The following is a 17,735-nucleotide window of genomic DNA, read 5'->3' as shown; positions in this document are numbered from 1 at the left end:
GCAGACAAACTGACAACGTTAACATGAGAGCCTTTAAACTCCACCTGGAGATGTTTACTGATGCTGAGCTTTAGAGACACAAAGGTATGAACAAGGTGCATGATTGTAACAATAACTAGAGTCATGTTGAAGTGTGTTAGTGAGGCTGAAGGTGTGTTGAGTCTGTGTGGAGAACAAAGTGAAGCTGTGAACTAACCAGAGACACAGGAGGTCAGTGTGATGAGCAGCAGGATGCTGCGGATCATCTTCTCCCTGTGAGAGGAGACAGAGGACCAGAGTCATCAACACATCACATCACAGTTCAAGAGACACCAGCTACAGTCTGTCTGTGGTCTCTGCAACAATTTTTTTTCGCATGATTTTCTGCGATTAATCTCATTGTTATGCACAAAGTTCAATAATGAATTCAGAAGTAGTTTATTGCGCACTTTTATTTTAAAAGTACTGCTATATGAACAAAAGGTCAATAACATTTGGTTTGTAAACACTTTAAACACATCAGGTTCTTGTTAACAGCAGTATTCTCTTTACACAGCAGCAGTTATAACACAGTTATAATGATTCTGATAATAGATATTCAGCCGGTGTTCATAACTTTATCTTCATGTGTGTAAGAGATGATATTTAAATATACAGCTTGAAAACTGCAAACCTATCTACGTCATGTTTTTATGTTTGTTAAATTCTCAGTAGTGATACTAAATGATGCTTATTATACATATTACAAACAAAACACAACAAACAAAAACTCAAAAAAAATAATTTAAATGAATCATTTCTTTTTTGGTATTTAGGTCAGACACATATGCAACGCTGATTACTGTAATATGTCTGGTTTGTTTAAAACTCATGCTCTAGGTCCATGTTTTAATTGTGCCCTTTCTGTTTATTGTGCCTTCATTAATACGTTTCATGTTTTACAATCTGTTCTTGTAAATGATTGGCCCTTGTGTGGTGAGTCAATGAACATCTTCCTGCCAATCGCCATCACAAACTGCCCTTTTTATTGTGTTGGTATCAGAACTATAAAGCACAATGAAGACACTTAACAAAGTATTAGTGTCCTTGACTCCCTCTGGGTGTAAGGATCAGCCCCTTTTGTTTGTTTCATTAACAAAATTAACAGAAATGATTGACCATCACGTCACTCTCAGCTGTTACATTGTTTCTATGTTGAAAACATTTTTGCACAAATGAAGTCGATGGAGTTCTGTTTATTTCTGTTTATTTCTGTTTATTTCTGCTGCTGTCGGCCTCTGAAGATCATTTAGATGTTTCAAAAACATGGACTTGAGTTTTATTTGAATGTAGCATTTAGCATTAATTAACTGGTTGATTGTGGATCTTAATGAGATGAAAAAGACGAAGATGTTCAGCAATAAAGTATTAAGATCTAGGTTTGGCTTTAAGATTGAAATATATTACAAACAAGCTGTCAAACTTTCTGTCTTTAGTATTTCTATAGTCACACTTCTTGCACAAAACGCTTGTTTCCATGTTGTCACAAATAATGTATATCTTCTGTTGGTGCAAAAAAAACCTGCTGTACTTGAATTCATTTTGTGCATATATTTCATCCTTGAGGCCTTGTGTTTTATTTGCAATACATGCAATACATTCTCCATATTTTTCATGATTTAATTTCTTTATTAAATTGAAATGAAAAATAAAAAGTCTCCATTGTAATTGTTTTTGATCTCAATAGAGGTTTTGACCCCCAAAAAAAACAGATTCTCCAGAAGTTTAAGTGAAAGCATTCACCAGCATGTCACCATGTTGTTACCTTTCTTCTCCACTAGGTGTCACTAACGGCTCATTAGAATACAGCCGGTTGTTTTTAACAGTAGAGATGTTCTGTGTGTTCAGACAGGAAGAACTCAGTTCACTTCAAAACTAAAACTAGAGTTGTGTCTTAACAATTACAATTTCAGTCCATTTGTTGTTAAAGTAATCGATGTATTGCATCACTACACTGAACACTAAAGGAAACTTCATGTCGCTGTTAAAGCATCAAAATACCAAAACTGACATCAAGCCACATGAAATGGGCGTATTGATAAGTATTCATGAGGAAGAGTACTGATATGAATAGTTTATATCGTAGAAGATTGATATTTGGCGTCTGTCTATCGATACAATATTGCGACGGCATTAGGCCCCCCCCCCCCCCCCCCCCCCCTAATTCAATCACTACAAAGACTATCAGACGTGTTTTCTGTTAGGTTCTCTTTTAAAGGTCAGGTCGAGTTTTTTTTCTTGAAATATTACGTCTATTCTCGACTTCCCAGAGAACAAAGATATGTGATTTATGTTTTAAATGTGCAGATATCTTGCTGAAACAAATATGTAAATATTAAAGTCCAGAGGTTTATAGATTAATTATAAATAATTCATGTATCATTGAGGAACTGGACGAACAGCCTGAAATATTCTAGTATTAATCAAAAATATTCTCACAATTACAGACCTACAGGACCAAACCCACATAAAGGAGAAGTCTGTCAGCAGATGGGGAAGTTTCCAATGTTTACAGGAACTCAAACAGACTCTCATGTGGAGCTGTGATCGGTTTAGAAACAGTAGAGACTCTCAGTGAGGAGAGATGAGTCCTGTTGAAGATGTTCTCTCTGGACTTATAGATCCAGTGAATCATTGATCTCTACAGACTCAGTGTTCATGATGATGAGTTACAGGTAGGCTCCTTCTTCTCTACTTTAAACTTTCAGTCCTCACGACAGACTCACTTTAACTCCAACATGCAGTTCATACTTTGTTCATGTTGAATATGATGTTCTTTGTTTAACATGTTGTCATCATTCATGTATCTTGTGCTTCGTCTTGTTTGCTCATCAGTGGAACTAACAGCAGGACTTTCTCTCTCTGAGTGTTTTCAATCCAGCATCACAATCAGACACAAAACAACATGATGATTATGGATCTGTTACTATCTGATGTTTGTTTGTTGTGTCTGGTTGATCTTTTAAATGTGTTCTAGTTTGAGAGGGACTGAGCCAGTAATCCCGTCTAGACAGAAAACTAATACATGAGAATTATATCTGAATAATATGGAGGTTCAACCATAAATACATGATTATTAAATAGTCTACTGTCATACAGAAGAACAGACATCAAGTAAACTGTGAGTGGTCTGGTGATATTTGGTGTACATCGGTGTAGTAGCTGACCACGGTTATGTGCTGATAACACTGTGTTGTCACAAACATCAAGACCTGGGTTTGATTCCTGTACTCAACATTCTGCCAATGTCAGCGTGTAGGAAACGTTATAAAGAGGAAATGAGTGAGGCAAAAACACAGCAGTGATTCCTCTCTTGGTGTCAGTCCTCTGATCAGTCATGATGTCACAAGAACCACAGAAGAAGAAGACGTGTTGCAGAGACCACAGACAGACTGTAGCTGGTGTCTCTTGAACTGTGATGTGATGTGTTGATGACTCTGGTCCTCTGTCTCCTCTCACAGGGAGAAGATGATCCGCAGCATCCTGCTGCTCATCACACTGACCTCCTGTGGCTCTGGTTAGTTCACAGCTTCACTTTGTTCTCCACACAGACTCAACACACCTTCAGCCTCACTAACACACTTCAACATGACTCTAGTTATTGTTACAATCATGCACCTTGTTCATACCTTTGTGTCTCTAAAGCTCAGCATCAGTAAACATCTCCAGGTGGAGTTTAAAGGCTCTCATGTTAACGTTGTCAGTTTGTCTGCTCCTCACTCTCCCTCTCTGTCTCCTCAACAGGACCATTAGTAGTGGATGTGACACAGAGCTCCTATCAGGCAGAGGAGAACCACAACATCACTCTGGAATGGACCTTCAAGACCAGAACAGACGGTTCCCTCAAGTCCATTAATATTTTCTGTGAGATGTTAACTGATCTCAGATCCTTCATCCTGTTTCAACTATATGAAGGTGTCGAGGTCTCAGAGTCTCAGCATGGACGGTTTGCAGGACGAGTCCAGTTTGACAAAGATGTCCTCAGAGAAGGACGACTCAGACTCTACATGTCCAGACTCAGGACTAATGACTCAGGTGTTTACCTGTGTACTGTGCTCACAGGTGATGGTTGGAGTTCTAGGGACTGTCACCTCAACGTCACAGGTGAGTTGATTCAGTAGAAGTTTCCTGGACTAAAAAGAACCTGATTATTGTCGTTACACTTCCTTCTTACAGGATCTGTGAAATATGTTCCAGTTTAATCTGTTGAGGACGTTTAGTTGATGTTGTAGTGAGATGTTGTTTCTTCTCATCAATGACTCAGACTTGTTTGGTCTCTTTACAGCAGAGAGGGTTCGGCCCAAACCTGAGACACCAAACACATCAAGTGGAGGAAGAGATGCTTCAACGACAGGAAGTCCATCACAAGCAGAGAGTCCAGGATGGATCGTCCTCTACTGTGGACTGGGACTGATAGTAGTAGGAGCTCTGCTGGGTGGTTAATTTTTTATTTATTTATTTATTATACTATATTGATCCCTTTAAGGGGGAAATTTGTCTCTGCATTTGACCCATCACTGTATATAGGGAGCAGTGGGCTGCCAATGACAGGAGCCTGGGGTTCAGTGTATTGCTCAGGTACACTTCGACACGTGACACGTCCCAGTCGAGGATCGAACCGTTGACCTTCCGGTTCCCAGACAACCCTCGGTTGTTGCCACGGTTGTTGGGGTTTCCATCGCTCAACTCAATCAAACAGTCTCTGACTAAAGAAGAAGATTCAAAGATTCACTCTCTGCCTAGAAAACAAAATTTAATGAATCACTATCTACCTCGAGATATTTTTTTTTCGCGTTAACGCATTCATTAATTAATGCCGAAAACTAACACAAGAACCGGCCGGCCAGCGGTGAACAGCTATTTGTGTGGCGTGTCTTCCGTCACTTCCTGTTTCCTTCACCTACATTCCCCTGGGTCCTAAGCCCCTCCAGGTACAACTTCTTATCACCCTCTATGTACCAACGTACATTTATAACAAATACCACACATATTACACGGTAATCAGCGTTGCATATGTGTCTGAGCAAAATACCCAAAAAAGCATCCGAGGACCGTCATCGCATACACTCTTCGTATTCCAACACGTTTTCGGCTGAGGTGATGGAGTAAATTGCTAGTGTTGCCACCAGAGGCAATAACAGCTGTAGGGCTGCAACTAACGATTATTTTAATAATCGATTAATCTGGCGATTATTTTTTTAGATGAATCGGATAAAAAGGCGAGTGAATTAAAAACGTGTCTTTAGTCTTGCAAACTATACCACCCCTGCTTTACTACTGTTAACGAGCTAACGCTAACTTGTCATGCTTGTCAAGCTGGATAACGAGTAAACACCAGCACCAGAAGAGCTGCTGGAGGGACGTTACGTTCCTCACTTCAAAACGGAACTAAAGTAGGATTCTGTAGTGACGAACCCTGCTGTTGAACCTCTTCCTCCTCATCAAGGACTACAACATGTTTACGTTTTAGGTGCTGAATCATCACCGTGGTGCTCCCGTGCCATGCCATGTCGCTTTTGCATGTCTTGCAATTAACACACCTTTTCGATTTATTTAGTGTGAAATGCTCCCACACCTTGGATGACTTAGGTCGTACTGATTTCTCTGCCTCCGCCATGTGTTTCAGAACAACGTTACGGGTCTCTCCAATGGTCTTGCCTCTACCTCCGCTCTGCTCTGCGTTCAACTCAACTTTTCTTTTATACGCAAACATCTCTGCGACTTATTGAGTGGCGTAATAGTCGCGCGACACAACGAATCGATAATGAAATTCGTTGCCAACTCTTTTAGTAATCGAATTTTATCGATTCGTTGTTGTAGCCCTAAACAGCTGCTCGACAAACTTTACAATACATCGTCTTTTGATCCACGTCGAATTCTTTAAAACCAAAAGACCTCCAACCAGCAGACACAGCTCCTCTCTTGGGCTGAGATTGTATTGGTGCATCTCTGGTCTCTCTTTGTTCCTCCTGCATCGCTCCTTTCTGTTCTTTAATGACGGAGCTTCTTCTAGCTGTTAGCAGACTGTTGTGCTAGCGGGCTAGCTAGCTAGCGAGCTGTACCCAGCATGCCGTTCGGCGGTGTCATTTTATAAAGTTACAATTATTAGTGTTAGAAATTGTTCATCTGTCACAAACTGTTGCCCTGTTAAAGAGCGTTAGTTGTCCTTATTAATTGTTGTTATGACCATGACTAGGGGTCCCTCTCAATACACTTAAGACAACTAGCTCCGACCGTAGCGGCGAACAATACATTGTGCTGCCTGTTGAAGAGCGACAGCAGTTGTTTCGGCTTGTTACCGGTATGACGGTGTGTGAAAAATTCATATAGTACGGGAAATTAAAACCGGTATACCACCCAGCACTAATTCAAACATTCCCTAAGAGTCGCTCTCTGACTAAAGAACCAGATTCAAACATTTCCTGGAGACACGGTGGTGGTCAACCAGCTTACTGCTGCACTGGAGGGGCACAATATGGATGACAAGTTCCACTGCATTAGTGATGGCCAACGATTCAAATTTTTAATCGCATGATTTTCTGCGATTAATCTCATTGTTATGCACAAAGTTCAATAATGAATTCAGAAGTAGTGTATTGCGCATGAACAAAAGGGCAATAACATTTGGTTTGTAAACACTTTAATTAAACACATCAAGTTCTTGTTAACAGCAGTATTCCCTTTACACAGCAGCAGTTATAACACAGTTATAATGATTCTGATCATAGATATTCAGCCGGTGTTCATAACTTTATCTTGAAAACAGCAAACCTATCTACGTCATGTTTTTATGTTTGTTAAATTCTCAGTAGTGATACTAAATGATGCTTATTATACATATTACAAACAAAACACTTTAAAAACTCAAAAAAAATAATTTAAATGAATCATTTCTTTTTTGGTATTTAGGTCAGACACATATGCAACGCTGATTACTGTAATATGTCTGGTTTGTTTAAAACTCATGCTCTAGGTCCATGTTTTAATTGTGCCCTTTCTGTTTATTGTGCCTTCATTAATACGTTTCATGTTTTACAATCTGTTCTTGTAAATGATTGGCCCTTGTAGGGTGAGTCAATGAACATCTTCCTGCCAATCACCATCACAAACTGCCCTTTTTATTGTGTTGGTATCAGAACTATAAAGCACAATGAAGACACTTAACAAAGTATTAGTGTCCTTGACTCCCTCTGGGTGTAAGGATCAGCCCCTTTTGTTTGTTTCATTAACAAAATTAACAGAAATGATTGACCATCACGTCACTCTCAGCTGTTACATTGTTTCTATGTTGAAAACATTTTGCACAAATGAAGTCGATGGAGTTCTGTTTATTTCTGTTTATTTCTGTTTATTTCTGCTGCTGTCGGCCTCTGAAGATCATTTAGATGTTTCAAAAACATGGACTTGAGTTTTATTTGAATTTAGCATTTAGCATTAATTTACTGGTTGATTGTGGATCTTAATGAGATGAAAAAGACGAAGATGTTCAGCAATAAAGTATTAAGATCTAGGTTTGGCTTTAAGATTGAAATATATTACAAACAAGCTGTCAAACTTTCTGTCTTTAGTATTTCTATAGTCACACTTCTTGCACAAAACGCTTGTTTCCATGTTGTCACAAATAATGTATATCTTCTGTTGGTGCAAAAAAAAAACTGCTGTACTTGAATTCATTTTGTGCATATATTTCATCCATGAGGCCTTGTGTTTTATTTGCAATACATGCAATACATTCTCCATATTTTTCATGATTTAATTTCTTTATTAAATTGAAATGAAAAATAAAAAGTCTCCATTGTAATTGTTTTTGATCTCAATAGAGGTTTTGACCCCCAAAAAAAACAGATTCTCCAGAAGTTTAAGTGAAAGCATTTGATTTTATTCAATCTAATTCTAAGTGTCTAAACTCTATAAAGGAGTCACCATGTTGTTACCTTTCTTCTCCACTAGGTGTCACTAACGGCTCATTAGAATACAGCCGGTTGTTTTTAACAGTAGAGATGTTCTGTGTGTTCAAACAGGAAGAACTCAGTTCACTTCAAAACTAAAACTAGAGTTGTGTCTTAACAATTACAATTTCAGTCCATTTGTTGTTAAAGTAATCGATGTATTGCATCACTACACTGAACACTAAAGGAAACTTCATGTCGCTGTTAAAGCATCAAAATACCAAAACTGACATCAAGCCACATGAAATGGGCGTATTGATAAGTATTCATGAGGAAGAGTACTGATATGAATAGTTTATATCGTAGAAGATTGATATTTGGCGTCTGTCTATCGATACAATATTGCGACGGCATTAGGCCCCCCCCCCCTAATTCAATCACCACAAAGACACAAAACAGCAATCAGACGTGTTTTCTGTTAGGTTCTCTTTTAAAGGTCAGGTCGAGTTTTTTTTCTTGAAATATTACGTCTATTCTCGACTTCCCAGAGAACAAAGATATGTGATTTATGTTTTAAATGTGCAGATATCTTGCTGAAACAAATATGTAAATATTAAAGTCCAGAGGTTTATAGATTAATTATAAATAATTCATGTATCATTGAGGTGAACGCTGAACGAACAGCCTGAAATATTCTAGTATTAATCAAAAATATTCTCACAATTACAGACCTACAGGACCAAACCCACATAAAGGAGAAGTCTGTCAGCAGATGGGGAAGTTTCCAATGTTTACAGGAACTCAAACAGACTCTCTTGTGCAGCTGTGATCGGTTTAGAAACAGTAGAGACTTTCAGTGAGGAGAGATGAATCCTGATGAAGATGTTCTCTCTGGACTTATAGATCCAGTGAATCATTGATCTCTACAGACTCAGTGTTCATGATGATGAGTTACAGGTAGGCTCCTTCTTCTCTACTTTAAACTTTCAGTCCTCACGACAGACTCACTTTAACTCCAACATGCAGTTCATACTTTGTTCATGTTGAATATGATGTTCTTTGTTTAACATGTTGTCATCATTCATGTATCTTGTGCTTCGTCTTGTTTCCTCATCAGTGGAACTAACAGCAGGACTTTCTCTCTCTGAGTGTTTTCAATCCAGCATCACAATCAGACACAAAACAAGACAACATGATGATTATGGATCTGTTACTATCTGATGTTTGTTTGTTGTGTCTGGTTGATCTTTTAAATGTGTTCTAACTAATACATGAGAATTATATCTGAATAATATGGAGGTTCAACCATAAATACATGATTATTAAATAGTCTACTGTCATACAGAAGAACAGACATCAAGTAAACTGTGAGTGGTCTGGTGATATTTGGTGTACATCGGTGTAGTAGCTGACCACGGTTATGTGCTGATAACACTGTGACCTGGGTTTGACTCCCGCAGTGCATATTCTGCCAATGTCAGCATGTTATCATGTGACATTGGCAGAATATGGAACTTCATAAAGAGGAAATGAGACAAACACAGAAACACAGCAGTGAGTCCTCTCCTGGTCTCAGTCCTCTGATCAGTCATGTTGTCACAAGAACCACAGAAGAAGAAGACGTGTTGCAGAGACCACAGACAGACTGGAGCTGGTGTCTCTTGAACTGTGATGTGATGTGTTGATGACTCTGGTCCTCTGTCTCCTCTCACAGGGAGAAGATGATCTGCAGCATCCTGCTGCTCATCACACTGACCTCCTGTGTCTCTGGTTAGTTCACAGCTTCACTTTGTTCTCCACACAGACTCAACACACCTTCAGCCTCACTAACACACTTCAACATGACTCTAGTTATTGTTACAATCATGCACCTTGTTCATACCTTTGTGTCTCTAAAGCTCAGCATCAGTAAACATCTCCAGGTGGAGTTTAAAGGCTCTCATGTTAACGTTGTCAGTTTGTCTGCTCCTCACTCTCCCTCTCTGTCTCCTCAACAGGACCATTAGTAGTGGATGTGACACAGAGCTCCTATCAGGCAGAGGAGAACCACGACGTCACTCTGGAATGGATCTTCAAGACCACAACAGACGGTTCCTTCAAGTCCATTTCTATCTCCTGTGCGATGTTAACTGTTCCGAGACCCTTCATCCTGTTTCATCTTCATGAAGGTGTCGAGGTCTCAGAGTCTCAGCATGAACGGTTTGCAGGACGAGTCCAGTTTGACAAAGACGTCCTCAGAGAAGGACGACTCAGACTCCACATGTCCAGACTCAGGACTAATGACTCAGGTGTTTACCTGTGTAGAGTGAACGCTGGTGATGATGGTGGATCTAGGGACTGTCACCTCAACGTCACAGGTGAGTTGATTCAGTAGAAGTTTCCTGATGAAAAGAACCTGATTATTGTCGTTACACTTCCTTCTTACAGGATCTGTGAAATATGTTCCAGTTTAATCTGTTGAGGACGTTTAGTTGATGTTGTAGTGAGATGTTGTTTCTTCTCATCAATGACTCAGACTTGTTTGGTCTCTTTACAGCAGAGAGGGTTCGGCCTAAACCTGAGACACCAAACTCATCAAGTGGAGGAAGAGATGCTTCAACGACAGGAAGTCCATCACAAGCAGAGAGTCTGGGATGGATCGTCCTCTACTGTGTACTGGGACTGATAGTAGTAGTAACTCTGCTGGGTTTTTCTTGGGGTCTGTATCGCTATCTGCCTAGAAAACAACATTCAATGATTCCCTCTCTGCCTTGAGAACTAGATTCAATGATTCACTCTCTGACTAGAAACAAGATTCTTGCTAGCCACTGGCTCAGCCGGTTCTTACCCACAGTTCAATACTGATGCATTAATTCAGAACTCCAAACGCATTAGTCATAGAAGTCCAGTTATTAAAAGTGACTTCACATCTTCCTGCCAATCACAAACTGCCCTTTTTATTGTGTTGATATAACTATAATGCACAATGAAGACTTTTAACAAAGTATTCAAAAAGTATTTCAAAAACATAGACTTAATTTTTATTTGAATGTAGCATTTAGCATTAATTAACTGGTTGATTGAAATACAAGCTGTCAAACTTTCTGTCTTTAGTGTTTCTGTAATCAAACACTTCCTGCACAAAAATGGTTGTTTACATGTTGTTGTCACAAATAATGTATATTTTCTGTTGTTGCAAAAAAACTTCTGTACTTGAATTCTGTCTTTGAATTATTTTGTGCATATATTTCATCCTTTCGGCCTTGTGTTTTATTTGCAATACATTCTCCATATTGTTCATGATTTAATTTATTTATTAAATTGAAATAAAAAATAACGGCTCATTAGAATACAGCCAGATGTTTGAACCTGTTTGTTTTTAATAGTAGAGATGTTCTGTGTGTTCAGACAGGAAGAACTCAGTTTACTTCAAAACTAGAGTCGTGTCTTAACAATTACAATTTCAGTCCATTTGTTGTTAAAGTAATCAATGTATTGCATCATTACACTGAACACTAAAGGAAACTTCATGTTGCTGTTAAAGCATCAAAATACCAGAACTGACATCAAGCCACATGAAATGGGCGTATTGATAAGTATTCATGAGGAAGAGTACTGATACAAACGGGTGTTTGAAGGGCTGAAGATCACCTCTGTATGTTACAATAGGTGCTAATGACATCATAATTAATTAAGAAGCTGCAGTGATGAATATTAACTTAATATTTTAAGGGTTTATCTGTTGGGCTTGTCCACATCATGAGACAGAGAGATCTTCTTTCAAAAAGTTACAAAGAACAAATGTTTCTGAATCTCATGTAGATGTTAGTTTGGTTATTGTTTTTTGCTGTTTTTAATATTTTAATTTATTTTGCTTTTTTCCTTTTGACAGTTTTATTTTCATTGTAGGTCATTATTGTTTTATATGTAGAACCATAAAATATATTTTCTAATTCGTACATTTTCCTTTTTTTGTCTTTTCTGGTTTCGTTTTTTTATGTTGTTGACATTGTTTGATTTTAAGTATTTTTTAATTGTTCTTGAGTGGACCCCAGGAAGACTAGCGACTCTCATTAAAGCTGAAATAAGGAATAAATCTCAGCACAACTGATCTGCAAACAAAGTTACTAACACACAAGACATCACACAGAACATTTACTGGCAGAGAAGCAAGGGAAGTGACCATTAAATGACGTGAGACACCATTTTTTTGTTCCATAAGCAGGAGACGTGCATCTAACGTCTCACTCTCTCTTATTTCTCCTTCATGTCCCCACATGTCCTTGGTTCTTTAGGGTCCCCGCTTTGCCACTCTGTGTACGTACAAGTGTGTGTGTGTGTGTGTGTGTGTGTGTGTGTGTGTGTGTGTGTGAAGCACATTGACATTAAGTTGTCTTTACTGACCGTATGCTTGACGGTGTTGAGCTACCAAGGTTTCAGGGTGACATTTATGTTAGTTTTATGTATTCATGTGAGGTAATGCTACAATCTCCTCATCACTCCTCATGTTTTCAGTAGTTTTTGAGTCACACGCTTCTTTCTTTTCTTTGCACTTTGTCCTGTTTTTGTTTTTCTCGATGCACCAACTTTTCCACCTCAGCCAAGCGCAACAACACTTTTTGCAAAATGTTGGTTTTAATTTCCTTCATTGCCAGTAGTTTTTTTATTTTGTTTATGTACACATTGTTATATGTACAACAATGATGGTCCATCTAGAGTCAAATAGACCATAAAGCAGGGTATGCTTTAGGGCGGGACTACTGTGATTGACAGGTTGTCCTGAAAAAAACTTTGACTTTTTGATCCATCTCTCCTGGTTGAAATGATGTGCAGCATTGAAATGTAAAGAATGTGTAATGACAGACAGGCCGACGTGCTGCAGCTCTGTGGTGTAGGGAAGACATGTTCAGTCATCCACACAGCAGCGAGATGAGACATGTACAGAGTTCATTCGAGGAAACAGGACAGTTCACTTTATGATCACTTCTTGTATCTGTAGACAAGCTGCACTGGCTAGCCTCGGGTTATCTCGTTTTTAATAAATATTTTTTCCCGTTTTACATTTTGTCTTTGATTCTTGTCACGTCCCCTGCGTCACGTGACGTCCGGGACCTTCAGCGCGGGCTCAGTATATTTTCCGCTTCCTCATTCTAGTCTACCTATCAACTGAGTAAGTTCCCTCGCTACAGCTTTCATTTACACAACAACATTTGTTTATCATCTGCATATTGTTGTATTTGTGTGCGTCAATGAGCATTTCTTGTCGATTGTAGTCTTTGTCGCATGGAGTGGCTGTTTTCTATCATTCTCTCAGTCATTGCAACAGATTTAAAAAAGTTAGCTTTTTGAGCTCGCTAGCTCAGAGCTACGCTGGTCAGCCTCGTGGAGTTGCATCAGGAAGAGAGGGAAAAAGAGAAGAGGAGAGAGTGAGAGAGGGATAGTCTCCTGTTTATTTTAGTGGCAGCAACAGAAATATTATATTGTATATATTTATGTTTGTTGTGTTTAATTAAAACATGTTCACATGTTGGATTTTAGACCAAACGGTGCCAAAGGGACTACAGGACTCGTCTTCAGGTAATATCTTTAAACGTTCACATATCAACCTCTCTCTCTCTCTGAGTTCAGGTTTAACATCTTTACTTTCTTGCTTTGTAACTCGTGTTTCTTTTCTTTTCTGCTGCTCTTCAGCTCATCTCTGGCTCAAGACTTAAGGCTCTTTACTCTCTTTCATGGCTGCAACGGGGGCAGCCATTTTAACTTTTGGGGTATTTGGAACAAGCTGAAGTCGACATGGCGGCGTTATTTGATGGTACTTTCATTCAGTCTAACATGAGTTAGTATGTGAGGAGCGTATTATACATTCACCTGTCATGATCTTGGTTTTGTTTAGTTTGTTTCCTATTTTATTTCTTCCTCTTCTGTTGTTTACTTTAGTTTAACTTAGTTTTCACTCGTTACTCTCGTCAGCTTTGCTCTTTTCCCTTTTAGTTTTCTCCACCAATCAGCGTTCTGCCTGTCCTCATGTCTTAATTCTGATTGATTTATTGTGTATTTACAGTTCTTTGTCTCATGGTTGTTGGTTTGTCTGCTGGTGTTTCTTGAAGTTTCCCATGTGCATTCGTCCTGCTTATCCTGGTGAAACTGATCCACGTTTATTTTTCATTTTGCTCATTTCTGGACTTTGGATTATCTGTTACTCAATTTTGTATTTTGGCAGTTTATGGACTTTTTGTTTCATTGTTTTACTTTTGCTTTTTGGACTCACCAGCCTCACCTCCTGTGTAAATGTTGTTTGACATTTTCTTTACTAAACACACCTTTAATCATCCTATATATATACCTTACTACTTTGTTTTGCCTGCTACTTTGGAAAACATCCGTCTTCTAAACCACTTGTCTTGTGCAAGTCCCTGCAAGTTGATGATACAAACATTCTGGTTGCCTCAAAAGAGTAAAACAAATCAATCTAAAATCCTGTGGCTCATTCAAATAATTTGTCTTGTTTACAAACCTCTGCTCATATTTTTACTGTATTCCACAAAGCACCAATGAGTTTAACTTGTGTTTCTGTAAACTTCCAGGTAGCCCGTGGTGTCTATTTCACTAACTATGAAAATAAACTTGCTTACTTTTCAATCTGTTGTTTAATAAAGTTCAAACTGTTTTGCAGGCTTTGAATCTGAACAGTGAGAAGAGAGCCTCTTCACTCTGCTCACATGATTTTTAGGTAAAGATTGAAGGAGAGAAACTGAAGGTGTCAAATAAACAAAAGAAATGTAAAATGATAAAATCAGGATAAAGTGAGGAGTTCATAGAGAACATGAGGCTGCAGAAGTAGATGCAATTGAAGCCCCTTAAAGGTGCTACATTTGAAATTTAGATAATGAATATATTAGCAAACAACTAGCATGTACAGATATAGAGGAGTAATGTCCACAGCAAAAACCTGAGCAGAGGATAAAGTCTCTCTCCCTCTGTGTTGTCATCAGAGCTTCTCTGTGCTTTGGTTACGGAGCCGGTTCGGCCGATTTTCCTGTTTGTGACACCTGATGACCCCGTCTCTACACACAGCCTGCCGTGGAAGCATTGCGCCCACCCTCAGGTAACACTGTTCTCTTAGTAAGCACTGTTGCAGTTGTTTGCACAAGAGCAAAGAATTTTGGAATTTAGAGCCTTTTTAAAGGCGCAATGAGTTACACCTGACGGTTGCGGTTTGTAAACACAATATTCTAAATTCTTCTCCGCCAGCGGGTGAAAGCCGACCACTGATTCACTCTCGTCTTGGAACCAACTTCGGTTGTTTCGTAAGTGAAGAAAGAAGCTCTGTGAGGTTTTATCGTCTGATGTCTGTCTCCTCTCACAGGGAGAAGATGATCTGCAGCATCCTGCTGCTCCTCACACTGACCTCCTGTGTCTCTGGTTAGTTCACAGCTTCACTTTATCAAACACAAAGAAAAAGACAAGCTCCGGTATATAATTATAAATCCTGTGAAGATCGACAAAATATGAAATGTGTGTGAATGAGCCATAGTCTGATGTAGATTACATGTCTCTTCATCATGATTGAAGGTGTTTTATTGTACAAACATCATGTCACATAACATTAGTCCTCCAACACAAACCAACATGACGAATGCCTCATTTTACTGAATATGAAAACTTCTTGAAGTCACAGTGGTGAAGGAGAAACAGACAACATCAAATGATGGAGAGGTGAACAGTACAACAGTACAACAGTACAACAGTACAACAGTACAATACTACACACTGGACCTTATGGTGAAAGTAACAATACTACAGTGTAGAAAGACTCTAACAAGTAAAAGTCCTGCATTCAAAATATTGTTCAGTATTGCCACCAAAATATACTTAAAGTAAAAGTATGCAGAAGGACCCATTTCAGACTAATATATATTAATGACTACAGATAGTTTTTACATCAAAAATCATAATTAATCAGGAGGATAAACCGTGTTGAAGTACACACTTCATCTCTTCAACGAGTGAGTCGTGTAAATAAGGTGCTACAGAGGTCCATGCTAAGCTCTGAATGTTCCAACAATCCTCTGAATTTATTTAGAATTTTACACTTTTTTCAGTCATAATAATTTAAACTGACTAAAAAAAGCTTCCTTTGAAGCTTCTTCACGTTAAAGCAGCAGCCCTGTCGGCACGTTCCTGCTTTCAGCCTCACAAACAACTCATTGACTTCTTTTTAAAATCTGTCTCAATGAATCAGTTAAACTAACAATTTATTCTTCGCCTGAGTTTGATCAAACGCGTTCTCTTGATGAGTGTCTGCAGAACTGAGACCAGCATCAGTAAACATCTCCAGGTGGAGTTTAAAGGCTCTCATGTTAACGTTGTCAGTTTGTCTGCTCCTCACTCTCCCTCTCTGTCTCCTCAACAGGACCATTAGTAGTGGATGTGACACAGAGCTCCTATCAGGCAGAGGAGAACCACGACGTCACTCTGGAATGGACCTTCAAGACCACAACAGATGGTTCCTTCAAGTCCATTAATATCATCTGTGAGATGTTCACTGATCTCAGACCCTTCGTCCTGTTTCATCTTCATGAAGGTGTCGAGGTCTCAGAGTCTCAGCATGAACGGTTTGCAGGACGAGTCCAGTTTGACAAAGACGTCCTCAGAGAAGGACGACTCAGACTCCACATGTCCAGACTCAGGACTGATGACTCAGGTGTTTACCTGTGTGATGCGCTCACAAGTGATGGTGAAGGTTCGAGGAAATGTCACCTCAACGTCACAGGTGAGTTGATTCAGTAGAAGTTTCCTGATGAAAAGAACCTGATTATTGTCGTTACACTTCCTTCTTACAGGATCTGTGAAATATGTTCCAGTTTAATCTGTTGAGGACGTTTAGTTTATGTTGTAGTGAGATGTTGTTTCTTCTCATCAATGACTCAGACTTGTTTGGTCTCTTTACAGCAGAGAGGGATCGGCCCAAACCTGAGACACCAAACTCATCAAGTGGAGGAAGAGATGCTTCAACGACAGGAAGTCCATCACAAGCAGAGAGTCCAGGATGGATCGTCCTCTACTGTGTAGTGGGACTGATAGTAGTAACTCTGCTGGGTGGTTGTTACTATCTGCGTAGAAAACATTAAATTAATCACGATATGCTAGATCACAAGATTAAGTCATTCCCTCCTTATAGACTCAGATGATTCTAGTCTCTCAGGTCTGAAGTCCAAAGCAGCGTCTGAAGGTCTCGTTGTGATGATCTGATGTCTGAATGAGCTGCTCAGTCACAGCTGGTCGTAGCGGAGTGAGAGGAGTTATCTATGGTCTTCATTGAAATACTGCTGAGGAGCATGAATGTCTTGTAAACTCTGGCCTTTTATATTTTTTATTTTTTGTCTGTTACAGCTATCTGTTATTTATTGTCCTCATTGTAGGTATGTTTTAAAGAAAAGCTCAGAGTTTATTAATACCTATTAAATGAACCTTTGTATTGATTTTACCTGCAGAGTGTTTGGTAGCAGCTGCAAATTTACAAACCGTTACCTGGATAAACTGACTACTGATATTGTGAATCTAAATGGTAACTTTCTCACATGAAGTCATAATAAAACTGAATAATGTGATTTATTAACAGCTTTTAGTAACAGCACTCAGAACGTTCATTTGAAGTATAACTATTAACTATTTATGGTGAATGTATTTATACCACACAGGTAAATTCCTGTGTTCAAATGTTACTTCAAGTGAAGAGTGAAAGTGTTATTATCAGCACAATGTATTTAAATGCACTTCACAGCTTTCAATGCTGATATGAAGTTGAATGGTTCAATGAAGAATAATGCGTCATATTCTATATTATAT

General features: G+C 38.9%; 2 protein-coding genes across 3 annotated transcripts in view; one reads left to right on the top strand and one right to left on the bottom strand.

The window, feature by feature from the left end:
• LOC142950749 (CD276 antigen-like) overlaps positions 1-334 on the bottom strand; it is a 56,651-nt gene extending 56,317 nt beyond the window's left edge. The window contains exon 1 of one of the 2 annotated variants that reach the window (XR_012954494.1): positions 197-334. Coding sequence is in view for 1 of the 2 variants with exons in the window: in XM_076092346.1 (XP_075948461.1) it covers positions 197-245 (49 nt within the window). In the remaining variant the exon portion in view is untranslated. The remainder of the gene's footprint in view (positions 1-196) is intronic. The other variant, XM_076092346.1, reaches the window with a different exon arrangement.
• Positions 335-8,749: 8,415 nt separating this feature from the next.
• LOC142950651 (uncharacterized) lies at positions 8,750-11,845 on the top strand. The gene is made up of 4 exons (XM_076092211.1): positions 8,750-8,864; positions 9,622-9,677; positions 9,905-10,264; positions 10,444-11,845. The coding sequence occupies exons 1-4, from the start codon at positions 8,848-8,850 to the stop codon at positions 10,659-10,661; spliced, it is 651 nt and encodes a 216-aa protein (XP_075948326.1). The 5' UTR covers positions 8,750-8,847; the 3' UTR covers positions 10,662-11,845.
• The last annotated feature ends 5,890 nt before the right edge of the window (positions 11,846-17,735 follow it).

The sequence above is a fragment of the Anarhichas minor genome, unplaced genomic scaffold (assembly GCF_050575085.1).
Source record: "Anarhichas minor isolate MPS153535 unplaced genomic scaffold, ASM5057508v1 ptg000016l, whole genome shotgun sequence".
Lineage (NCBI taxonomy): Eukaryota > Metazoa > Chordata > Actinopteri > Perciformes > Anarhichadidae > Anarhichas > Anarhichas minor.
This window is presented reverse-complemented; position numbering and strand designations above follow the sequence as displayed.

Bases quoted from the DNA above. Each gene is read 5' to 3' on its own strand.
- LOC142950651 (XM_076092211.1), top strand. The intron at 9,678-9,904 runs GTTAGTTCACAG...TCTCCTCAACAG, and splicing joins ACTGACCTCCTGTGTCTCTG to GACCATTAGTAGTGGATGTG. The intron at 10,265-10,443 runs GTGAGTTGATTC...GTCTCTTTACAG, and splicing joins CTGTCACCTCAACGTCACAG to CAGAGAGGGTTCGGCCTAAA.